Source organism: Rhinichthys klamathensis, unplaced genomic scaffold (genome assembly GCF_029890125.1).
Source record: "Rhinichthys klamathensis goyatoka isolate OS25496 unplaced genomic scaffold, OSU_Roscu_1.1 h1tg000281l_1, whole genome shotgun sequence".
NCBI classification, from domain to species: Eukaryota; Metazoa; Chordata; class Actinopteri; order Cypriniformes; family Leuciscidae; genus Rhinichthys; species Rhinichthys klamathensis.
Window position 1 is genome coordinate 8,136,080 of NW_026606800.1, and position 25,619 is coordinate 8,161,698.

The window sequence follows — 25,619 nt, forward strand, 5'->3', positions numbered from 1 at the left end:
ATAGAAAAAACTAGGTATTTTTCACTGGTCAGAAAAGGTGGGGTTTTTTTGTTTTGTTTTTTGTTTTTTAACAGACTTTGTACAGTAGAAAAGTGTGGTATTAGTGCAAAAAATTACATGCTAAAACTTTATTGCCATTTAGTTTTAGCTTTTGGTAACACTTTTTCATGTGCACTCTTCCTTTTTTGTCATCATTCAGTTCCCCCCTCCATCACTGCCGGTTCTGATGGTCCCACAGACATGAAGGTCGTGCTCAGTAAATCTCTGATTTTGAAATGTGAAGCTGAAGGTCACCCTCCTCCCTCACTGACCTGGCTAAAGGATGGTTCACCGGTGGCTGCTAGAGAGAACCTGCGTGTTCTAGAGCAGGGTCGCAAAATCGAAATCCTCAGTGCACTTCCATCTGATGCTGGTCGATATGTTTGTGTAGCTACCAGTGTTGCTGGAGCGAGGGAGATCAAATATGACGTCAGTGTCTTAGGTATAATGACACACATTGACATTTTTTTTGTGATCCGTTACAATTCAAGAAAAAGTCACCTAAACAGGGAGATAAAAAACACAAAGTACTTCTAAATCTCTTCAGGCATCCCATCCTTCACTATCCACAGGAATCAGGAACTTAGGTGTCTTGTGTTTTTGTGGTCATGGGCGAGACAGATCATGCCTCGACCTGCACATTGATCTTCTAAACATCTGTACACCATTATGGTCCTAATACATGCATCCAACAGACCGCCATAATCATTCAGTCCACATTTGTGTTGCATCATTGGAATGATATTGCAGGAAATCAACAGCATAGTGTTTTATGAGCCAGTAAACTGGTTAACAACAAATGAAGGAAATGTATAAAAGATTCAGCAAGATTAAAGGGCAATGGTAGAGTCAGTATCCATGTGACCCAAGCATGTGGCATTTATTAACTCTCTATGCGTTTTCATTATGTGAGTTTTTTTACGCATTATTTCAAAGACATGTTTGGTTTACAATTCCGGAGATGCTGTAGTGTTTGACCATAATTTTTGTGTGTATGTATTTAGTTCCTCCTGTTGTTGATGGGGCAAGCGACACCACAGATGCCACGGTCATCCTCAACAATGTCCTAGAGCTGGACTGCTACGCTACAGGCACACCTACTCCAACTATTACGTGAGGACTTCAGTACATCCACACATGACATAATCATACTGTATATGCAGAACTAAAATGTCGCTCATTTGCATCTGTCTATCTCTGAAGGTGGCTGAAGGATGGCGTACCGGTGAGGCAGGGCGAAGGGGTGCGGATAACATCAAACGGCCGTCGATTGGTCATCTCGCGCGCTCAGGTGTCTGATACAGCACTTTTTCACTGTGTAGCGACCAACGAGGCTGGAGAACAAGAGAGAGAGTTTAAAGTGTCTGTACATGGTAATGATCATTATAGATTTTTATTAAACATCTGTAAATTTTTGCTAATATTTTTATTTGATGTTTACCTCAACTGCTCACAGAGATGAAGCCTAAGGTGACTTTTCAGGTTTCTCTAAGTTATGAAGTAAAAGTTATAAAAAAGTTATAAAGTATAAGTTTCAGATACATGTTTGGTAAATTTTCATTGTTTATTTCTGTTATATTTGTCTGTCAGTCTCCCCAGCTATTCGTTCTACTGGTCCAGCTGAGAGGTCAGTGGTCCTCCACACATCAATCAGCCTTCAGTGTGTGGTCAGTGGAATTCCATCTCCCAGCATTACATGGCTCAAAGACGGCCGTCCTGTGGACACGACACAAGAATTTCTGAAGGTCAGACTTTAAAGCATGACAGAAGCCTTTTAAAGTAAATCAAGTGTTTGAGGAGGTTTACATAACCACATGTACTATCTCCTCTCTCATTATTTTTCCATCTGGCATTTAGCTGGAATCCGCAGGCAGGGTATTGCACATAAAGAAGGCCAGGCTGGAGGATGCTGGGAAATATACGTGTGTGGCAACTAATGCGGCAGGCGAGGCACAACAGCACATTCGCCTCAGTGTGCATGGTAGGAAATACTTATAAAAACAGCCAGCATATTAACTTTGATTTCCCGAAACACTGTCAAAATCAAAAGAAAAAATTAAGAAATTATATTTTGCATAATGCCAATTTGTAGAACCATTCAACATCTAATTTAAACCTCAAAAAATATCTCATAATGAATTAAATCAATCAAAAATTGTATATATATACTGTATATTGATTGACTGATTGATTGAAATTCACCTAAATACCCTAACGTGCACCATGGTAAATAAGTTTGTGCATGTGTTTTATAGAACCTCCCAGCATCCAGTATGCTGGAGAGACACTCAATGAAACCATCCTTGCTGGCTTCCAAATTCAGCTGAAGTGTAAGGCAACAGGAAGTCCTTTGCCAGGTGAGACATACTTAATTTCCTGTTCTTTAGGGCAATATTACATTTGAACTGGCTAGTAATAGTTTACAAAAGTACAGAGGTTGTAGTTTAGACACATTTTTTCCCTCATGCCTTTTCTGCTGCAGCTGTGACGTGGTATAAAGACAGTCGTCCATTGACAAACGCTGCAGGTGTTAACATTCTGAGTAGAGGTCAGGTGCTGGAGATTGACCGTGCGCAGGTGTCAGATGCTGGACTCTACAAATGTGTGGCCATCAATGTGGCTGGCAGCACTGAGCTCACATACAGTCTGCAGGTGTATGGTGAGTATGAAACAATCTTTCAGTCAAAAGTTTGACTATGTTTCCTGACATATTTCTTGGGTTTTATCATCTAATGTTCTCTGTCTCTTTCCATTAGTTCCCCCCTCCATTTCTAGCAAAGGAGGAATGATAACAGTGGTGGTGAATGAGCCAGTCAGGTTAGAGTGTGAAGCCTCAGGAGTTCCCATGCCCAGCCTCACCTGGCTTAAAGAAGGCAGACCTGTCTCCAGCTTCTCAGATGGCGTCCAGGTCTGTGCGTGTAGGAGTTTGGATGCTGTCATGCGTACTTATACATATTGGTTTGCAGTCAACTCTACTTAAAGGTTATGAACATGTTATATCAGTTTTCAATTTCCTCTTTGGCTAGGTATTGTCAGGTGGCAGGGTGTTGTCATTCGTTAGTGCGCAGGTCAGTGACACAGGTCATTACACCTGTGTGGCTGTGAATGCAGGTGGAGAACAGCACAGAGAATATGACCTACGTGTGTACGGTGAGCTCATAAAACACTCTTACTCGAAACCTGATCATTTGTGTATTTCAGGGTAACTCAGTTGTTGAAAGTAATTTTCTATGTGTTTACACTACTGTTCAAAAGTCAGTAAGTTTTTAAAGATAATAACACTGTTATTTACCAAGGATGAATTTATCTGTGTGTGTGTCTCTGTCCCTCAGTGCCGCCCAACATCATGGGTGAGGAGGTAAACAAAACTGTTCTGATGAGTCTGTCAGTGCAGCTGCATTGTCAGAGCGATGCCATCCCTCCACCTGCATTGAGCTGGCGGAAAGACGGACGACCGCTATATAGAAAACCAGGACTAAGCCTGTCAGAGGACGGCAGCTTTCTGAAGGTACAGTACATTCATCAGCCTGTAAGCTGTTTTGATTTGGGCCAGAAAGCAACAACCTAGCAATCACCCAGATAACACTAGCAGGTCCCTAGCAACACCCTAGCAACCACCCAGCATACCATAGGAACCATATAACTACACCCTGGAAATTACAACACCCTAGCATCATGAAGCAAGTGAAGTTCATTTTGGATTGCTGTTCTTTTAATTTAAAAGGCATTAGATGGTATTAATTTGATTATTATTTTGTATTTGCAGATTACCAGTGCTCAGGTCCAGGACACAGGCAGGTATACATGTGAGGCAATCAATGTGGCAGGAAAAACGGAGAAGCACTATAACCTGAACGTGTGGGGTGAGTGCTTAAAATTTAATATAAACTGAACTTGAGTCAAATTATAATGTATAATATAATTGTTTCTCTTTCTATTATTTTTTTTCCCCCAGTTCCTCCCAGTATCCGTGGATCTGATGAGGTGTCTTCTCTGACTGTGATTGAGGGCAGCCTCATGACACTTGTTTGTGAGTCCAGTGGGATCCCTCCTCCCCGTCTCACCTGGAAGAAAAACGGTGAGGCTCATCATGACTGTTTTCATCATCACCATCCTCCTACAGATTATAAAACTCCTCATCACTATCCTCATCACATTTATTGTCATTTTCATACTCTCATAATTAGTCACATTTCAACAAACCCTTACACTAAGTTTGTGTATTATTTTGTGTGTCTCTTAGGCACAGAGCTAAAGGGAGATTCACGTGTGCGTGTTCTTTCTGGTGGGCGGCAGCTGCAGATTTCCAGTGCTGAGAAGGCAGATGCTTTCTCTTACACCTGTCTGGCCACCAGTGCAGCTGGCAGTGCAATGAAAGAGTACAATCTGCAAGTCTACGGTACAGCATCTTCTCTCACATTACAGGCACTATTGGTCAATCTTGGACTAGGTGAGAAATCAGTGTCGATATTTATTGGAAAAATATATCCACAATATCATATATCATATTCAATATCATATGTGTATATTTTGCATGTTTCTATTTGAATGAACGAAACACTTACTGAGACTCCGAGGTAGGGTTGGGTATCGTTTGGGTTTTATCCGATTCCAGTACCTACTCGGTATTTTTTAAACGGTTCCGGTGCTTAAACGGTTCTTAAATCGGTACTTAAGAAAATGAAACCGCACACACTTTATCAAAAAATAATACCCTTTAATTTACAGGGCCAAACTGGACACAATATTAACTTAAATCTTTAAACAATATAAATACAAGTAACATATGGTAATAATAAAACCAATATAAAATAAAAATTCATATTTACATAATATCAAATGAAACAATATTGTATCAAACAATGTAATAATACTGGAGATTAATAGAGATTACTAGCAGGCAGAGCTGCCAACTCTCACGCATTGACCGTGAGACTCACGCAAATGACCCTTTTCACACAGAAAAATCGCGGACAAAGAGGACACTGACAGACAAGACAGAGAAGGTTACTTTTGATATGGAACAAATCCACAGCTGTCAGATTCTGTCAATATTTTTACGAGATTCACACAATAAATAACGTTTTGGCTCTTTGAAATGTGACAGATCGCTGTAGCGCGTCAGTTCAAACGGCACGTGATACAGCAGCCTACAAATACAAATCCACTGCTTCTTAGCTACGCAGTGTTGAGTGAACCTATGAAAGAGAACATCTCTGGTTGGTGTAACATATCTCTCAATAGGGAACGGGACGCAGCCAAGCTCCTCGCGCTGCCGACCAGCTTCCTTTTTCGGCAGAGAAATCTGAGGAGCAGATGGCGCGCGCGCGACAGCATAGTATGACGACGTAAGTGCGTCGATGCGGCGCCATCAGCCAATGAATTGGCTTGATTCTATATGGGATTCAGACTATCGGCACACCCAGAGGGCGTTCTGACACGTAATTTTACACGTGAAATGCAGCCAAACCTTGCGAGAAAGAGCGCGCATGCGAGACAGAAGAAACTGTGCTCCAAACTGTGTAGCACACGCACGGCGGAGAGAGAGAGAGCGAGAGACCTTGTGTGTGTGTGTGTGCGCGTGTGTGCCTAATGAAGTTAGGCACCGAAATCAGGCACCGAAATTTTCTTTCTTATTCGGTCTGGTTACTACCGTTTACGTCGGAACCGGTTCCCTATTGGCACCGAGTTTCGGTACCCAACCCTACTCCGAGGTCATACAAACAAGATATTTTTTAATTTATACAGTAAACTTATTTTAATAAAAAATGCAATGTTTCGTTCTAAATTGCTAAATTTACATTTGATTGCATTTTTAAAAAATGAACTGAATAGCACAAGTTTTTTAAGTTCATTTCATGCCATTTTTGATAATAAATTAGTATTAAATAAATGGTATATGGTAAATGGACTGCATTTATATAGCGCTTTCACAGACCCAATGGCCACCAAAGCACTTTACATATTGCCTCACATTCACCCATTCACTCACCATTCATACACCAACGGTGGTGTCAGCCATGCAAGGCGCCATCCAGCTTGTCGGGAGCAACTGGGGTTAGGTGTCTTGCTCATGGACACCTCGACACTTGGTCAGGTGGAACCGGGGATTGAACCACCAACCTTACGGTTTGTAGACAACCTACATGAACCACTGAGCCACTGCCGCCCCGTTTAAATAATTAAACAAAGAATACAGAAAAACGGGAGCCAGGGACAACTCTTCCAGAACCACGGCTGGGACCCTCACATGAGCCACAGGCCTCATCCTCAAAGCACCACGCAGGAAACGAACAACCAAGTGGTGTCTACCCAAAGATCCATTGCTTAATGGTGCGTGGAAGGCCTCCATGTAGACCTTAAGCCTGGAGGGGGAAAGACCAGCAGAAAATCAGTCCTGAAGGAACTCCAGCACTAAAGCCACTGGGCAGTGAACTGGGTCCAACTGGCATTCTCTGCACCATTAAGTGAAAACTCTTCACTTCAAGGCATATAGTTTCCATATGGAGGGAGCTGTAGAGTTTAAAATGGTCTCTACAACCTCGGTTGAGAGAGCAGCATTTATGAACTGATCCCCTCAGGGGCCAGACCCACAGTTTTCATAACTCTGGCAGAGGGTGGAATATTATCCCCCGGCCTGCGATAGAAGGTCCCTCCTGATGGAAATCTCCCATGGGGTCGTCGAGGAGGACTATAAGGTTCGAGAACCATACTCGGGCCGGCCAAAACGGGGCAATCAAGAGCAAACTGACCCCTTCCCGGCACACTCTATCTAGAACTCCTGGGAGCAGAACAATCGGGGGAAATGCATACAGACATAGCCTCGGCCACGTCTGGACCATAGGCTCCTGCCCCAGCAATTTATGTTTGAGACCAACAACATATTGTCTGTTCGAACTAGAACATGATGGCCTCTTAGATACGGGAGGAAGTACCTCTGAGCTAGAAGTACAGCCAACATCTCTAGGCAGTTTATGTGCCAAGATAGATGATGTTCTCTCCACAGACCCCATGATGAGCCACCTTCCATGACCGCTCCCCAACCCGTGAGGGATACATCTGTTGTCACTGTTTCCCGATGACAAGATGTTCTTAACACCATGCCCTGGGACAGGAACCCAGGTTTCCAAAATGGATTTTGTACCCCTTTTTCTATTGAACACTATGATGTGTGTTCGTTTGGAAACCAATGCACCCTGAAGCGCCAAAGGTGGCAGGGTTAACAATTTGATTTTCTGAGGGCTCCTTGGAGGAGCTGGGGGGGGACCGCCCACAGAGGCCTACGTTTGTCATCAGGACCTCTCTCCCAAAGCCTTCCTTGCGAGAATAACATTCTCAGATCTGTTTTCTCTTTAGGAGGCTTCGGGCAAGAGTGCCGTTTTGATCCCCAGGCTTCTGCTGCTGTCTGTGGAAGGAGCTCAATGTTGATGGCTGGGGCTGCCCCCTGATAGCAGTTAGGGATGAACCTCTGGAATGCGGCCTATTGTTCCTTAGCCTCCTGGAACCTCTCGACATCCGACAGCAGGGCATCAAGGAGTAAGGTCTTGTCCTTCTCCTTGATGCCAGAGAGGTTTACCCAGAGTTGCCCCTCCGTAGCTACTAATGCTGCCATGGAGCGGCGATGGCACGAGCCGTCTCCTTGGTAGTCCGGAGAGACAGGTCTGTGACCCCCTTGCCCTCATCGAGGTCCCTTAACAAGTCGAACTGGTACACTTACGCCACCAGCCATTTCACCCTGTAGCCCAAGACTGGTTGCCCACTGAAGCTAAGCAGGGCTGAGCCTGGTTAGTACCTGGATGGGAGACTTACTGTGAAAACCAGGTTGCTGCTGGAAGAGGTGTTAGTGAGGCCAGCAGGGGGCGCTCACCCTGTGGTCTGTGTGGGTCCTTACGCCCCAGTATAGTGATGGGGACACTACTGTCAAAGAGCACCGTCCTTCGGATGAGACGTTTAACCGAGGTCCTGTCTCTCTGTGGTCATAAAAAATCCCATGGATGTCTTTCGAAAGAGTAGGGGTGTAACCTCGGCATCCTGGCCAAATTTGCCCCTTGGCCTCTGTCCATCATGGCCTCCAAATCATCCCCATATATATACTGATTGGCTTCATCACTCTGTCTCCTCTCCACCAATAAGCTGGTGTGTGGTGGGCGTTCTGGCGCAATATGGCTGCCGTCGCATCATCCAGGTGGATGCTGCACATTGGTGGTGGTTGAGGAGATCCCCCCCCCCCCCCCCCCCCTTCTATGTAAAGCGCTTTGAGTGCAGAGAAAAGCGTTATATAAATGTAATGAATTATTATTATTATTACTTGCAAGATGGCCATCGTGTGCAGGAATGCTCCAGCCTAACTTGGCGCCATATAAGCTTTGCCCACCAAAGAAGATGTAACTATGTAGGGTTTGGTGGGCAGTGTCAGGGCCTTAAGGGATGACTTAATGTTAGGGGTGAGATATGATGCTAAAGTCCCTTCTATCCTAGGCATCACCCCATAGCCATTCTCCCTGAGCCCCAGGATCAATGAATAATTAGAAACCATTGGGCTGGAAATACGGGAAGAGAATGGCCTTTTCTCGATACCTTAGTATGGAGATTGGGAAAGAAAGGCAGGCCCTAACTCCAAGAGCTCCAATATGCAGGCAATAGAGGTGGCGAGTCCTCAATATCCCCTGCATCAATGCAAAGGATGTTAAATTTTTCAGAACTAGACAGCCCCAGCATCAGGCTTTCTAGCCGCGGAGCAGGCTTCCGGATCCTGAGCGAGAGCGCTGAAGACAGAAGGCTCGGGTCGACAAAGGGCAGAGGCCATCTCGAACTCCTCTGCTATCTCCAACTGTGACCCCCACTATCTGAGATGCCATCCAACCTCGGCAGATGCCGGAGCGCGAGCTTAGACTCTCATCAAACACTGCAAGACTGGAGCTGAATGTCCTGAGAGGCAGAAGCTCAAAGTGCATGCAGGCAACTCCCTCGAGAGCTGCCCGTGCATGCTCCACTCCCAAGCAACTCACACATAACTCATGTGTGTCCCCACCTGTGATATTTCTAGGGCAGGGAGACACACACAGTCTGAACTGTTTGTCACTTGCCATCATTTTTTTTTTTTTTTGGACAGACACACAATAAATAAGACAGACAGTTTTTCAATAGAGTGCTTGCTAATGAGCAGAAACTGATGGAAGGCAGTGCTCCTTATGCCGGCTGCCCTTTATAGCTTCCATGGTTCACGGTCACATGTCACGAGGTGACGCAGCGCCAATCAGGATTGGAAATTTTTTTTTGGCCCATATCACCCAGACTTAACTCAAATGCACCTCACAAAGATACAGTAATCCTCTTTATTCCACCATGTTTCTTCTTTCCTTCACTCCAAACAGTTCGTCCCTCCATAAGCTCCTCAAATCAGGATGAGGAGACAGTGACGCGAGGTGGAGATATCACTCTGAAGTGTGAAGCAGATGGGGTGCCCAGACCTGCCATATCATGGATGAAAGACGGTAGACCCCTGAGCACCGGCAGCAGGGCTCAAATACTTAACGAGGCCCAACTTTTACGCATCCAGGATGCTCAAGTGGCTGACACCGGACGATACACCTGTATTGCTGTCAATGTGGCAGGACAGGCTGACAGGAAATATGACGTCAATATTCATGGTAAGAATAAAGTCAAAGTTTTCTTTATGTGTAGTTTCTGAGCCACTAGCATCACCAAATGGATTATCCTGAAAACTTTTCTCAATTTCCACTGGCCTTCCAAATATTTAGGTGATGTTATTATTTGATCATTTTAACTATTTAAAAATATTTTATAATATTATCATTTTATTATTTTAGTGTATCATTTTATTCTATTATTTATTATTATTTTAGTGTTAAATCAATTCAGCTGTAACTGTTGTTCATATTACTAACAAAATTCAAACTAACTTTTCAAATCACTAGTAAAGTAATGTTACTTAATCCATATGTATAGGTTTTTTGTTGTTGTCATTCACATATACTGACATTTTATGTGCATCATCTATTCAGTTCCTCCCACCATCATCGGTCAGACACAGATGCCTGAGAATGTGAGTGTTGTTGTGAAGAACCCGGTTGTTCTCACCTGTGAAGCTTCTGGAATTCCACCACCAGCCATCACGTGGCTTAAAGACGGCCAACTGATCAGCATGTCTAGCTCTGTTCGGGTCATCGCAGGTACCAACTCCTTTAATGAATGCATTTGTCTTGCTCCAAAATGTCTACACCACTGAGTCTAGGTAAGGTGCTCAGTAACAGTTAACAGATTAAGTTAACCAGGTGTAATAACTCAAGTAACAAGATAGCTTCAGTAAGCAGCCAAACACCACAGATCAGTGGGTAACTGAAAAGGAAAATAGCTGGACAGATGTTCTCATAAACTCTCCATTTTCGGCTTCCAGTGTAAACAGATACTGATCCTCGGCTAGCAGCAAGTATGAGGTACATCCATCACTGTAACCTTAGACATCATAAACTTCCCGGAGGTCACCTGCATAAATGAACCACATTGTAAGTGAGTCTGTGCTGAGCTATTCTCAGACTGTCCGCCAGTATGCCACAAAGACATGGAGCTGGACAGAAAACAGGACCACAATATGTAAGATAGACACATTATTGATCACATATTCAGTCTGTAATATTGCCACTCAATAAAGGATTAGAAGTGTTGCTAGCCTTATTGCCTGTATTGCAAAGTAGGGGTGGGACAAAATATCGATAGGGAAACAGATCGTTGTACTTCTCCGTGCAATTCCAGAATCAATTCGCTGGCACCAAATATCAATATTTTAATTAATAAAATATGGCTCTCTAAATAGATTTCCCTGCTCCCAGCGTCGGTACTTCATGGCTCCTCGAGGTAGCGCTCAACACATGAATGAGGGAAACGTGAACATAAGTTAACTAGCTTAAGAAAAAGAGTTTTTTAACGGGACGGCGGACAGCATTGTGAGTAAAATCATAGATGCCCCAGCCACGTTTAAGTCCAAAGTCTGGACACACTTTGGTTTTTATACCATAGATGGGACATACGAAATCGACAAAGAGTGTGCAATATACAAGAACTGCCTGGTAAAATTAAAGTCCACGGGTAATACCACGAACATGCAAAGCCACTTGCAACGCCATCAGCCTGATCTCCTTGAAAATGTTTAATTGACTTAAAATGTTCAATTTAATTTACAGACTGAAAAAAATTGTGTGCTGTTTTGGACTTGAATAAAGAGAGAAAACCTGCACTTAGCCTTTTCACAGGCATTTTGTTTTCACAGTTAGACAGATATCGTGATGTATCCATTAAGGATTGTCTAGAAATATATTGATTATCACAGAATTGCGATAGAATTATCGTGATATTATTGGTATCGTGAGCCATGTATCATATCATATCGTGAGTACCCTGTGATTCCCACCCCTATTGCAAACCTCATCCAAAGATATACTGTATATAATTTCTGGCTGACCCCAAACTCCTTTCCTCATTGTAAGAGAAAGGGACACCAGGGAAGGAAAGACAATAACGTATTTGTTCAGGTGATCAGCTTAGCTTAGTGATAATTATTCGTTTAAAGGGTGAAAATGGGACGTTTGACTTGTGTTGATGGGTTAAGCTCTGTTTGAACAGCTGTTAACTTGAAGGTCTCCCGTTTCTTACCAAACCAATAGGGACATTTATGAAGCCTGTTTTTTCAAAGACAAAGTGAAACTCGTTATTCGTTCTGCAGATGCATTTCTCCTCTGAGTAAATCTCAGGCTCTTGATTTATAGCTGATTAAGTAATTCCCTAAGAGAAGTACAAACGGCCTATCCATTTAATTCAATGTGCAGAAATCATTCCATCATTCAGTCACCTGTGCTGTTACCAGTTACCATGGCAACAGATGAGTCTCATATATGTCTTTAATAATCTCAGGAGGACGAGGCCTGCGTTTGATGCATGCTGCAAGTGAGGATGCTGGGAGATACACCTGCATCGTGTCCAACTCTGCTGGAGAGGAGCGGAAGAACTTCGACTTAAATGTCCTGGGTAACACAGCACTGTACATGAGTTAGGGTTGTTTTTTGTAGCTGTATGTCTGCTGTTTACATAGGCAGCTAGCTTCTTGATTTGAAACAGTCTTCACAGGCAACAACTCCGCAACAGTAGTACTTCTCACGGAAACTGACTAATACTCACAGATTATTCCAATAGAGTGCTAAGAGAATGACATATTTTTGTAGGCCGACCTGGAGGTTAGCATTACCCTGGTTCCCTTGAAAAAAGCCAATAGGATTATACCATTGGGATTTGGATTATTGTAGAAAATAAGCTCTCTGACCAACACAAGTTTATGATACTTTCATGTTTTGTTGATCAAGATAATATTAACAAATGAACACAGCACTTTTTAGCAACTGGCTTTTTCAAGACAACGTAAAAAACGTAATGGATTTTATGTCATTCAATAAAACATGAAAATATCTTGAGCTTGACTCGACAGTTTGTGTCTACATTTTTTGTCAAGTTTGTGTCTAAAATTTACAACAAATGAGCGTTCGACTCAAAGCTTGCTACCTTAACAACTCAATATATGGAGCAATTTTTTATTTTTGTTCTGAATACAGCTATATTTAAACAATTTTCCTTGACTATGTCAACAGTCTTGGATGGAAATTTTCACTGGTTTCATTCTTGGATTGGCTTTTTATCCATGGATCCATGCAAAAACAAAACAAGGAGCATAGTTTAGAGGTTAGCATAGTTTTGTTACTTACCAAGCAAGCTTTCAGTCAGGAGCGCACGTGTGATGGTTAACATGTTGTTTAGGAATATCACTAGACTTTGAAATGTTTATTTTCATCTTTATTCTGTCAACTTCAGTGCCGCCCAGCATTGTGAACGAGGGCACAGTGGAGGATTTGAAAGTGAAGGAAAAACAGAACATAATTTTGGCCTGTGAGGTCACCGGTAAGTGACACAAATTACAAAATTGGCTTCTGTCCTGATCTCTTCCCTCTGATTAACCATTTTTTTGGGTTGTCTAGGTTATCCAGTTCCAGAGATCACGTGGCTGAAGGATGGGCAACCATTGACTAGTGATGCAAGGCTGCAGGTGATGTCAAATGGGCGTTTCCTGCAGATCAGTGGATCGCAAGTGTCCGACACAGGCAGGTATAGCTGTCTGGCCTCTAACAGCGCTGGAGACAGGAGCAGACACTTCAACCTCAATGTGTTAGGTATGTTTGAATGGGGGGAGTTAAAATGTCTCTTTGTAGTCTTTTTGTAGTGTGTGTACTTATTTATGTTTCCGCTCCCAGTTTCTCCCACCATCGCTGGTTCTGGTCCAGAAGGTTCAGCTGAAGACGTTACTGTGACACTGAATAGTCCTACATCTCTTGTTTGCGAAGCCCAGTCATACCCCCCTGCCATCATCACCTGGCTCAAAGATGGCACACCCTTTGAATCCAGCCGCAACGTCAGGGTACTTCCAGGTCAGATATCTTTATGGATCTGTAGCATAAAATAATTCAGATGTTCATATCCAACATTTCTTATGCGACCAGCTCGCTTACTACTGTATCTTGTGACAGGTGGTCGCACTTTACAGATCTTGAATGCTAAAGAAGAGGATGCTGGGAGATATACATGTGTGGCGACTAACGAGGCTGGAGAGACACTGAAGAACTACGAGGTGAAAGTTTTCGGTGCGTGTGAGAACTGAGCTACATCGCCACCTTTTGGTGTAGAGGAATATAACACTCTTTGTGTGTCAGTTATCTGTACCTATTTATACATGTTCCTTTCTTGCAGTCCCTCCAGTTATCAATAAAAATGACATCCCAGGAGAGAGTCTGGCCCCTAAAGAGGTGAAAATTAAAGTTAACAACACCCTTACACTGGAGTGTGAAGCTCAGGCTATCCCAACACCTACGCTAGTGTGGTACAAGGATGGCCAGGTGAGAAATACATACATACATAGATACAGTATATGACAAAACTATGCAGTGTTTCACTCCTATGAGAATTTATTTGGAACTCCGAGTTTTCACTCCACTGTGTTTCTCTCTCTGCAGATCCTGAAAGCAGATGGTCACCTCAGTATCACAGCAAACGGTCGTATAGTTCAGATTAAACACACTCAAGTGTCCGATACAGGTCGTTACACCTGTGTAGCCACCAACATCGCTGGAGAGGATGAGAAGGACTTTGATGTAAATATACAAGGTGAAAAGGGTTTTACAAGTTCAGAATGCAGAATTAAATATACACTATAGTATACACTGCCATTCAAAAGTTTGGGGTCAATATGATTTTTTTAAATTCTTCATGCCTTAAAATAGCTTGAATGTAACTCTACACCCTTGCCTCATTTAGTATACGTGGTTCTATGAATATGAAAATTAGCCCCGCCTTAACTCACTCACACCAGTTAAAGGACAAGTTCGGTATTTTACACTTAAAGCCCTGTTTCAAGATCGTTTCTGATGAAATAGAACGGTTAAAGGGATAGTTCACCCAAAAATGAAAATTAAGTCATTAATTACTCACCCTCATGCTGTACCAACCCCGTAAGACCTTCGTTCATCTTCAGAACACAAATTAAGATATTTTTGATTAAATCTGAGAGGTGGATCACTCTTCCATAGGCTTCATAAGGGAGTGAAACTTGACGGCCCAGAAAGTCATTGAAGAAAATGTTTAAATATTTCATGTGCCTACAGTGGCTCCACTATAAGTTTATCAAGCGACAAGAATACTTTTTGTGCGGAAAAAAACAAAAATAACGACTTTATTCGACTATTCCATTGCTTCCTTGTGGGCCTGAGATGAGAGTTCAAGAGATTTCCAGGACGCATGCGCGAGAACTGACGTTCTTCTTCTACTACTATGTACAGCGCGCGTCTTCCTCTGCTTGTAAGACGCACGCTGTGTAGTAGAAGAAGAACGTTAGTTCTTTTTAATATGTCTTAAATCATATTAAAAAGATCACATAGACATATAAACAACATTAAAAGCTTGATTTTCACCACAGGGGGGCTTTAAAATACTTTTTCAGCAATGGTGCATTTAATTCATTAAAAGTGACAGTAAAGACATGTAAAATGTTACAAATTTCTCTTTCAAATTGCTGCTGTTCTTTTGAATGTTCTATTCATCAAAGAATCCTGAATGTTTCTGAATGAGCACCAAATCAGCATATATAATGATTCCTTAAGGATCATGTGACACTGAAGTCTGAAGTAATGGCTGCTGAAATTTCAGCTTTGCTATCACAGGAATATGAGGAATGATCATAAGAGACTTTTTTCAAAAGAATGTTTGAGAAACACCAACTTTAAGGAGTATGACTGCCCCTAGTGGGTGCTTAATGTATTATGTCTGGATCTCGTTTTCAGCTTGTTTTAAACCGTTTATCTGTGGATTTTGTGCAATTATCTTCAGGCTTTATCCCTGTTTATAATACTTAAATCCTGTCTGTGGCTCAGTTCCCCCAAGTTTCCGAGGCTTTGGAGACTCTGACTCTGGCCCTGGTAATAATGGAGACGTGAAGGATGTGATTCTTAATAATCCCTTCTCCCTGTACTGTGAGACCAATGCCGTCCCCCCTCCTGTACTCACTTGGTACAAAGATGGGCACCTGCTGACCTCTAATGATAAAATACTCATTCTTCCTGGTGAGAGGCTGCATTGCAATATTTTGATTATATCATGGAAAAATAATTTGTTAAATATGTTGATACTTTGATACTATGTTCTGTATGAGTAAACAAGAATTTCACTTTGTTTTTTTGTTGTTTTTTTTACATTATTTCTCACACAGGCGGAAGAGTCCTCCAGATCCCTCGAGCTCAAGCAAAGGATTCTGGGAGATACACTTGTGTGGCTGTGAATGAGGCTGGAGAAGACTCAATCCAATATGATGTCAGAGTGTTGTGTGAGTCCAACCTGAGTGTTTACCTTTTTTTAAATTCTAAACATTATAAGGGCAACAACTGAAAGTCTTTTTTTTGTCTGTGCACTTGGATTTTGATAGTGCCGCCCTCGATTCGTGGAGCTGATGGTGACCTGCCTGATGAGGTCACTGTGCTGGTTAATAAGACCACATTACTGGAGTGTCAGGTGGATGGAAGTCCCACTCCTAAAATTAGCTGGATCAAAGACAGTCAACCCCTCACCCCAGACAACACACACAGACTTCTGTCCAATGGCAGGACACTGCAGGTGAGAAACTAATCAACTGTGTTGCAACAGTGAACAGTGACAGATTTGTATATATATATATAATATTGAAGTTATTTTTAATATATATAAAATATTTACATATTTTTTGTGTTTTATAGATTTTGAATGCACAGGTGACAGATACAGGACGCTATGTGTGTGTGGCTCAAAACTTTGCTGGAACAGCAGAGAAATCATTTAACCTCCATGTGCATGGTGAGTCTATCTTTGAGTAAGACATTTGTCTTAAGTCTCTGTACTGTTCCTAGGGGTTTACTGCAGTTTGTGTTGCTGTGTTTTAATTTACATTTGCATTTATACATCTGTCAGACACTTTAGTCCAAAGTAACTTGCATTGCATTTAAGTTTAGCTTTTTATCAGTTCATGCATTACCTGGGAATTAAACCCATGACGTTGCAGGTACTAGTGCCATACTCTACTGTTTGAGCTTCACTCTTCAGTCTTATAACTAATTATTAGTGATATCATGTTTGTTTGTGTTTGTTGTCAGTGTCTCCCTCTATTGTCGGCATCAGAGAGGAGAATGTGACTGTGGTGGTGAATAATTTCATATCTCTAAACTGTGAGGCCACTGGACTCCCACCTCCCACCCTCAGCTGGTTCAAAGACAGAAGACCTTTACAGGCCAGCACCAACGCACTCATAATGCCTGGTACACATGCTTACTGACACATTATAGAGGGACTACATAGTGTTGTTCACTGTATACATATTACACATAAATCTCTCTTCCTCCACTCCACCTCTTACTCTCATTCTCTGTCTAGGTGGTCGTACTCTCCAGATCCTGAAAGCAAAGATGTCTGACGGTGGGAAATACAGCTGTGTGGCCATGAACCCAGCAGGAGAAGCCCAAAAAATAATTTATCTTACAGTATATGGTCAGTATGTACAGTTTTTTTGTGTGTTTTATATTTGCTTGTTATAAAACTGCAGTATAGCATGTCTCAATCCAAACAAGTATGGCAGACAATCTTTGTTTTAATATGACTAACAACATTTTTAATATTTCAACATTTCTGGGAAGTCACTGATCTAAATTACTGGTATCTGGTTTCCCAGTTCCCCCCAGTATCAGACACAGCAGTGGGGATCTTCCAGTGGTGTTAAATGTACTGGTGGGCAAATCTGTTACTTTGGAGTGTGAATCTAATGCAGTGCCTCCTCCCATCATTACCTGGTATAAGAATGGACGGCCCATCACTGAGACTGCACATCTGCGCATACTGGCTGATGGACAAATGTTGGAACTGAGAGAAACTGAGGTGTGTGTGAAAAAATTAGCAGGTGCTTTGGATGAAGTGAAGTGGATGTATGATTTTGGTAGTGATAAAATGAGTGGAAAAAAATATAATAGGCCAGTGAGCAGCAACCTAGCAACCATTTCATGGTGGTGAATTTTGTACTGCACATGCATGTGCAAGCAGCACTCACATTTACTTCAGAAAATAAAGTAAAAGGTTTGTTTCAAGAAGTTTAAATCACTCTTTCTCTCTCAGTTGTCAGATACTGGGCAGTATGTCTGTAAGGCCACAAATGTAGCAGGTCAAGTGGACAAGAACTTCCATCTCAACATCCATGGTGAGAAACAGGAACTGCAGTGTATATATATATACTTAAAAGTGTGTGTGTGTGTGTGTGTGTGTGTGTATATATGTAAGATTTTAGAAAACATTTATATTATTTATATTATTTATAATTATCTTATGCTCACCAAGGCTCCATTTATTTGATCAAAAAACATTAATTTTGTGAAATATTATTACAATTTAAATGAATGATTTAATCTTTTAATATTAATTCAATTAATATTCAAATAAATGAATTAATGATTAAATTATTAAAAATTAATTATATGCCAATTTTAATATAACATTTTAATTTATTCCTGTGATGGCAAAGCGGAATTTTCAGCAGCCATTACTCCAGTCTTCAGTGTCGCATGACTCTAATTTGGTGGTCAAGAAACATTTCTTAATATCTTGTTGAAAAGATTTACCTCATACTGCTTTAAACAAAATAAACCCTCTTATTTATTGTGGGTCATTATATTAAGTATGATATAGAGGTCTGCACGGGATTGTTTTTTGTTTTTTTGTCCGCTCCCGCTTAAAATTCACACGGTGTTCGCCCGCTATCTGCTTAGAATAAGTTTCTTCCCGACCCGACTGATCCTGCTGAATTTAGATCTCGTTTTAAAGAATCTCACATTTAAATTTCCCCTAGAAATTGAGAGAGTGATTGGGGATAACAAATATGAAATATTGGCTATACAATAATTTTATTTGGTATTTTTATTTGCCTTATCGTGATACAGAATTCTTTTACCATATTTTACTGTTAACACAGTAAAAAATAATGTCAGAGAAAAATAGGCTAAATTAAATACTATATTATAAGTCAAAAATATAAATAAACGAAAACTGTTGGCTTACTAGCTATGATGCAAATGAATTTAAAAAACAAACAAACATCCATGCAAAAATAGAATGTCGCTGACTGACGACGGTTTCAGTAGCCTACATATCTCCAAAATCTGACCACAAAGGCTGAATGTTCTCTCTAAAGCTGCGCTCGTAGCAGGGATGCATAGAACACATCTTGCCAGGTTGCTCAGGGCAGGGAACTGGTTACTGTGTGAACACCACCACTGTAAAAATTTGTGTTAATTTCAAGTGAAGTGCGGACACGCTGTTGTCAAAGGATGTTGGCGGCCGGGCCGCCCACCCCCGTCCAAAGTACACCAGTAGAGTTACTGACCGCCACCGTCTTTCAATCGGATATTTAATCCCGTGCCCAAGAAATCTGATCAGGTCCCGCGTAGACCTCTAGTATTACAGCATAGAGCTACAATTATGGTGTTCTTCACACTTTGACATGCAGTTCCCCCACGGCTGGACGGCCCAGCAGTGGAGCGTGTGGTGGAAACCATCAGTAATCCTGTCACCTTCGCCTGTGATGCTTCAGGGATCCCTCCTCCCTCGCTCACCTGGTTGAAGAACGGCAGAGTGATTGGTGAGATAGATGAGCTACAGATCACTTAAGCTTTACATTTCACATTTTAAAGTCAAATTATGCTTGTTTTTATTGTATTTCTAGAGAATTCAGAGTCTGTGGATATGCATATCTTGTCCGGGGGCAGTAAGCTGCAGATTGCCCGCTCACAGTTATCTGACAGCGGCACTTACACCTGTTTGGCGTCCAATGTGGAGGGCAAGGCCCGCAAAAACTACCATCTTATAATACAAGGTACAGAAGCATTTATTAAACAAACATGCATCTAGTAGTTTTACCAAATTGCCATCTGTATTGTCTGTTCTTCAGTCCCACCAATCATTGTAGGATCTGAGTTACCTAGTGAGATGAGTGTTCTGCTGAATGACAGCATCCAGCTCGTGTGCCGTGCTGAAGGAACTCCAACCCCTGAGATCCAGTGGCTGAAGGATGGAAAGACACTTAGCAGAACTGCCCAGAAGAACATCAAGTGAGAGCATTGTTAGATTTTTGTGCCGTTATGCTGTAAAACTATCCAGTGTATTCTCTACATAGTACTTTTGCATAATGATTCTCTTGGTAATGAGACAATACAAGTCACAAGGGTGAACGTAAGTCAACCTTTCCTCAGAATTAGCACGGATGGCAGCACACTGACTGTGACAGCCATCCACACATCCGACAGTGGAAAATACACATGTGTGGCCACCAATCAGGCTGGAGAGGAAGACCGAATATTCAGCCTGAATGTATATGGTGAGTTGTATCTTTACATGAGTGCGAGAAGTGGAACATAATTTTTCACTACACAGCAGTAGTATTTTCCCAGACATTTGATAGCTGCATGTCCTGTTCCCAGTTCCTCCTCTTATCCAGGGGAACGGACCTGCTGCCAAGGAACTGACCGCGGTGCTGGACAGCTCAATAAATATAGAGTGTGTAGCTAGTGGTTCTCCACCTCCACAGCTCAACTGGCTAAAGAACAGTCTGCCGCTTCCAATATCGTCTCAGATCCGCCTGCTGTCTGCTGGCCAGGTCCTCCGGTAAGAGATCTAACATGTTTAAATCATGATGATCGCAGGGTGGGAAATAATTTTTTTTGCATCTAAGCCACACCTTGCCTAATTTCTTTAAATTTGAGATGAAGGTTTACATTTTACAAGCTATTTTTATTTCAAATATATAAAATTAATGATTTTATAATTTAATATTTATTTTAGTATTATTTATATAGTATTATAGTATATATTAATTTGAGTTACCGAGTAGCTTCAGGTTTCAATTACATTTTGAATTTTAGTACTTTTATGTGCTTTCTAAAATTATCTCAATTTCTTTCTTTTTTTGTATTTTAGCACTACTTAAAGGGATAGTTCACCTAAAAATGAAAATTCTGTCATCTTTTAATCACCCTCATGTTGTTCCAAACCTGTAAGACTTTCATTCATCTTTAGAACACAAATGAAAGATTTTTTAAAATGAAATCTGAGCCAGTTCTGTTATATGTGAATAAAAGCCTAAATTAAATCTGTTCAGTGTATAAAGCAATCGTGTCTCTTCAGAAAATTTGGACTAACCGCTCAATTCATCTAGATCAGTTTTACGATCTCTTTATTAACTTTTTTCAAGCGTCAAAGTGGTAGTTGCGTAGCTGTCTAAGGAGGGACAGGAATCGCTCAGATTTAATTAAAACTTTCTTCATTTGTGTTCCGAGGATGAATGAAAGTTTTATGGGTTTGGAACGACATGAGGGGGAGTAATTAATGACAGAATTTTCATTTGTGGGTCAACTAAACCTTTAAACCTATTTAAGTTAGTTGCCAAGGCAATAGTTTTAGGTTTACGTTTGTTATGTAATATTTATATACAAGTATGTATATATATATATATATATATATTTAATTTCAGTTAACAAAAATAATTTATTCGCGTTAATTTTTGTTAACAATAAAAACACTGAATTGCACACTTGCACAATGTACCAAAACTTCAACTGAGTTAAAAAAGAACCCATTTCTTTATTTTATTCTTATTGAGTACGTAGTCCACCTGTAGTTAAGTACAGTGGTAGGTAGATAAGGCACTTATCGAACATGTATCCGCATTTTGCTAGTGGCAGGTGTTCATATCCCGCTATGAATGGAGCTGATGGCATGATTCATAGCACTAAATGCTCGGCATCTGATTGTCATTTTTGGTGTTAGCATTGCTCGTGCACAGGTTTCAGATGGTGGGAGCTATACTTGTGTGGGCTCCAACAGAGCTGGAGTGGACAACAGACACTACAACCTTCAGGTGTATGGTGAGTTAACTTGCCTGTGCATTTTCAGAGATAAAATGTAGAAAATGCCATAAAGTATTAAACCCATAAATTTACTGTGTCATTCTTCTCAGTTCCTCCCAGTTTGGACGGGGCGGGCAGCACAGAAGAAGTAACAGTTGTGAGAGGAAATACGGCCTCTTTCATCTGCATTTCAGATGGGATGCCCAGTCCAACCATTACTTGGCTAAGAAATGGTGCAGCAGTACCTAAAGATGCTCACCTGTCACTCCTCAACCAAAACAGCACCCTGCAGATTTCTCATGTGAGCGTCAACCACACCGGACGCTACACCTGTACTGCACATAATCAGGCTGGGGACGCAAGCCGCCACTTCAGCCTCAAAGTACTGGGTGAGAGAAAGTACGACAAAATAAAACAAGACCAAAGTGACTCCTTCTGTCACAGACTCATTGACATTTATCCCCTTTCTCAGACCCACCACGGATCAATGGGTCTGGTGTGCCTGCTGAGGTCTCTGTGGTTGTGAATCATGTCTTGGAGCTGGTTTGTGAGGCTGACGGCATACCTTTACCAACACTTACCTGGCTGAAGGATGGGCGACCGCTGCCTCAGACAGACAGCATACGGCTTCTCAGAGATGGAGAGGTGCTCAGAGTTGCTTCTGCTCAGGTAAAAACTACAAATGTGGTGTCAAAATGGGTAGTAGCATTCTTGTTCCTATCTTTTCTCCCATGTTGCTCAATGTGACAAAAGCGTGACATGTTCCTAAATCATGTTGTGTTATCTCCCATCTTTGTACAGGTGGAGAACACTGGAAGATACACCTGTTTGGCAACCAGCCCTGCTGGAGATGATGATAAAGAGTTTCTAGTCAGAGTACATGGTGAGTCTTAAAAGCAGTTACAAAGTTTCCCATCATATCAACATAAAATGTCACCTCATTTGAAGTAATTTGCCAAACGACAATTTTTTCCAACAGTGCCACCCAACATCGCTGGAGACACAGGTGTGCAAGATGTGCCTGTACTGCAAAACAGACAGGTGACCCTTGAATGTAAATCAGATGCAGTTCCACCTCCAACTCTCACTTGGCTTAAAAATGGAGCACCACTGAAGGTATCCAATGGAAACAGTATTTTTTATTTTTAGAGGTTTTTTTTTTCCATTTATTTCTAGAGGTTTTCCTTTTTAAACAAGTATTGAATGTGGTTAAGTGACTATTTAGTTTTATAATTTGTTCCCCCATTCTTCTATAGGTTTTATAATTTTCAGCTGCCATTACTCCAGTCTTCAGTGTCACACGATCCTTCAGAAATCATTGTTACATGCTGATTTGGTGCTCAAGAAACATTTCTTATTATCAATGTTGAAACCAACCAATCGTGCTGTTTCAAAAGAACAGCATATATTTGAAAAAGAAATCTTTTGTAACATTATAAATGTTTTTACTGTCACTTTTGATCAATTTAATGCATCCTTGCTAAACAAAAGTATTAATTTCTTCTTCTTTTTTTAATATGACACAAAATGAGGTATGAATATAAATGTATATAAATTAATGTAGCTAAATAGCTTTTACAATGTTTTCTCCAGATGTCTCTACGAGTGCGTGTTTTGTCCAGCGGTCGTTACCTGCAGATCAACAATGCAGAGCTGAGAGATGGTGCCCAGTACACTTGTGTGGCCAGCAATGTTGCTGGAGAAACCAGACGCCACTTCAACCTTAGTGTCAATGGTGACCAGCAATTTCTATACACGTTAAGGCACCTGTGTTCCTGAGGAAAATATTGTGGGCTTATTTATGTGTATGAGCTAATATGCTAATTTAAACATTCTCTCTTCAGTCCCTCCCACAATAAAGGATGGTCCTCAATCTGTGTTGGTTAATATACATCAACCAGTGGTTCTGGAGTGTGTTGTGAATGGAGTACCCACCCCACGCATTACCTGGAGGAAGCATGGATCCATCCTGGCAGGAAACAACCCCAGGTCAGCACCACATATCACTTCAAAGCATTTCATAACTCTCAATTTTGTTCATGGGAAATAACAAACACCCTATACGTTTAGATACAGGTTTGGTGAGGATGGTTCACTCCACATCTTCTCAGCCCAGGTGACAGATACGGGCCGCTACCTTTGCATGGCCACCAACCAGGCGGGAACAGAGCGCAAGAGAGTAGATCTTCAGGTTTATGGTGAGTCTTCAAGTTTATGGTAAGACATACATGCAATACTGTAGTTGTACATAGATTAAATATGATAAAAAAAAACAGTGTTGTTATTGTAACAAAATCTAAAAACTATTAAAAATCCGTTTTGATAATCGAAATAAAGCTGAAATTAAATAAAAGATAAATATTAGATGAAACACTTTTTTTTTTTTTAACTTAAATGAAAATTAGACATTTTGCTTTGGCAAAATATAAATGAAAAATAAAAATAACATAACAAAATTACTAAAACATAAAGTAAAATTAAAATGGAAACTAAAAAGAGAAATTAGCTAGTTTTTGCTGTACTGAAACACAACCCTACAACGTAATTAATATAGTTCAAATCACAAACAAATTAGTTTTGAACTGGTTGTTTAACACAAGTTAACAGTTAGAACTAATCAACTCACTATATCTACAGCAGTGGTTCCCAAACTTTTTGAAAGCATGGCACCCCGTTGTTAACCTGGCCCTAGCCAGATAAATTTCGCTCCGCCTAGCTTCACTCACATCCATCTGGAACCTCTTCCATTGAGAGTGATTTCTCCAACCAACTTTATGGTTTAGCCAATCAGGACGCAGGGCGGGAGTTTCATAGATGTGACGTAGTGGAGAAGCGACCGTGAGACTGTTTTGATTCAGACAACAATGGCGGCTCGCATCGAGGAAGCAAGCGTTAACATTGATGCTGCTATTTCATCCGTGTTGTCCAATCTACCTAATATTGTTTCATTAAAAGAACATCAGAGAACGGCTCTTAAGGCTTTTGTTGGTGGAAACGATGTTTTCGCCCTTCTCCCGACCGGATTTGGCAAGAGCTTGATCTACCAAATGGCTCCTCTGGTAGTGTGAGTGGTTGAAATAGCACGTCGATAAAGATGACAGACAAGTGGCTTATCCAATCATATGCAAGGATTTTTGATAAGGCCCAGCCTTCTGAAACGCCATTTCAATGGATCGGTTCCAGATGGATGAGTGAAGCTAGGCGGAGCGAAATTCATCTGGCTAGGGCCAGGTTACCCCGTTGTAGCATTTTTTCCCCCCATGGCACCCCAACCCAATTAAACTAAATGTACATGCGTACATACATATGTTTAATATTATTATGAAAACAGCATATAAATGATAAAATTGACTTGTTTTATCAAACAACTTGAGAAAAATAAGAATATTAAAAAAATGATTTAAATTTTTTGTCATTTAACCACTTTTTACACCCACTGAAGTTAGCTGAGCAGCGTGTGCGACATGCCAAAGTCACATACATCCAATCAAAGAAAATGGTACCAAATGAGAAAAACACATTTCAAGAGATTTATCATTGGTCTTCAAATGTTTGTTGATTTATCATAAAACCTCAGAATTTCATTATTTTGCATTATGTTCATGGTGATTCTGATGAGGAAAATAAAGGCACTTTATAGTGATTTTGACCCGTATAAAATTAAATCTAGATGAGCAAACAACAAATGAAGCATAAACAGCAGCATGAATTTCTTATGAATGCATCACAACAGACACGCGCCGCAACATTATATTTAATGTTATAAGCGTCTGTGTGAGTTTGAATATAATTTTGTGTATTTTATAGCCGTACTGAAAGCAACAATTCACCTCAGATCTTCAAAATAAATAAAAGTGAACAAGAACGTTCAAACTGTCAACTCATTGTTAACAGACAAGTGTATTTCATGACAACAATTGTTTCAGTAAGTGATTTGAACCAATTACTTTATGTGGGAATCATTGGAACAAAACACATTTAAAGATTGATACTTAACTCTTTAAATAATAGCTAATAACCAACTCCAATTACATTTTTTTCTTTAGTTTCTCATTTGCTTTG

At 41.0% G+C, this 25,619-nt stretch overlaps 1 protein-coding gene across 2 annotated transcripts in view; it reads left to right on the forward strand.

Annotated features, from left to right (window-relative positions):
* Positions 1 to 25,619, forward strand: part of hmcn1 (hemicentin 1) — a 122,999-nt gene that overhangs the window by 80,364 nt on the left and 17,016 nt on the right. For both annotated transcript variants that reach the window (XM_056269530.1, XM_056269531.1), the window contains exons 32-74: positions 200 to 481; positions 1,044 to 1,152; positions 1,243 to 1,412; positions 1,630 to 1,784; positions 1,897 to 2,020; positions 2,295 to 2,396; positions 2,522 to 2,698; positions 2,796 to 2,947; positions 3,066 to 3,189; positions 3,372 to 3,547; positions 3,806 to 3,902; positions 3,995 to 4,117; positions 4,283 to 4,438; positions 9,414 to 9,689; positions 10,065 to 10,232; positions 11,968 to 12,081; positions 12,916 to 13,002; positions 13,080 to 13,271; positions 13,353 to 13,526; positions 13,626 to 13,739; positions 13,846 to 13,991; positions 14,109 to 14,259; positions 15,522 to 15,710; positions 15,857 to 15,970; positions 16,070 to 16,257; positions 16,377 to 16,473; positions 16,770 to 16,931; positions 17,047 to 17,160; positions 17,342 to 17,544; positions 17,779 to 17,860; positions 19,163 to 19,294; positions 19,379 to 19,528; positions 19,604 to 19,763; positions 19,905 to 20,029; positions 20,133 to 20,316; positions 21,478 to 21,575; positions 21,668 to 21,946; positions 22,030 to 22,226; positions 22,359 to 22,440; positions 22,537 to 22,673; positions 23,151 to 23,292; positions 23,402 to 23,546; positions 23,628 to 23,755. In XM_056269530.1, the coding sequence (XP_056125505.1) occupies positions 200 to 481; positions 1,044 to 1,152; positions 1,243 to 1,412; positions 1,630 to 1,784; positions 1,897 to 2,020; positions 2,295 to 2,396; positions 2,522 to 2,698; positions 2,796 to 2,947; positions 3,066 to 3,189; positions 3,372 to 3,547; positions 3,806 to 3,902; positions 3,995 to 4,117; positions 4,283 to 4,438; positions 9,414 to 9,689; positions 10,065 to 10,232; positions 11,968 to 12,081; positions 12,916 to 13,002; positions 13,080 to 13,271; positions 13,353 to 13,526; positions 13,626 to 13,739; positions 13,846 to 13,991; positions 14,109 to 14,259; positions 15,522 to 15,710; positions 15,857 to 15,970; positions 16,070 to 16,257; positions 16,377 to 16,473; positions 16,770 to 16,931; positions 17,047 to 17,160; positions 17,342 to 17,544; positions 17,779 to 17,860; positions 19,163 to 19,294; positions 19,379 to 19,528; positions 19,604 to 19,763; positions 19,905 to 20,029; positions 20,133 to 20,316; positions 21,478 to 21,575; positions 21,668 to 21,946; positions 22,030 to 22,226; positions 22,359 to 22,440; positions 22,537 to 22,673; positions 23,151 to 23,292; positions 23,402 to 23,546; positions 23,628 to 23,755 (6,477 nt within the window). The remainder of the gene's footprint in view (positions 1 to 199; positions 482 to 1,043; positions 1,153 to 1,242; positions 1,413 to 1,629; positions 1,785 to 1,896; positions 2,021 to 2,294; positions 2,397 to 2,521; positions 2,699 to 2,795; positions 2,948 to 3,065; positions 3,190 to 3,371; positions 3,548 to 3,805; positions 3,903 to 3,994; positions 4,118 to 4,282; positions 4,439 to 9,413; positions 9,690 to 10,064; positions 10,233 to 11,967; positions 12,082 to 12,915; positions 13,003 to 13,079; positions 13,272 to 13,352; positions 13,527 to 13,625; positions 13,740 to 13,845; positions 13,992 to 14,108; positions 14,260 to 15,521; positions 15,711 to 15,856; positions 15,971 to 16,069; positions 16,258 to 16,376; positions 16,474 to 16,769; positions 16,932 to 17,046; positions 17,161 to 17,341; positions 17,545 to 17,778; positions 17,861 to 19,162; positions 19,295 to 19,378; positions 19,529 to 19,603; positions 19,764 to 19,904; positions 20,030 to 20,132; positions 20,317 to 21,477; positions 21,576 to 21,667; positions 21,947 to 22,029; positions 22,227 to 22,358; positions 22,441 to 22,536; positions 22,674 to 23,150; positions 23,293 to 23,401; positions 23,547 to 23,627; positions 23,756 to 25,619) is intronic.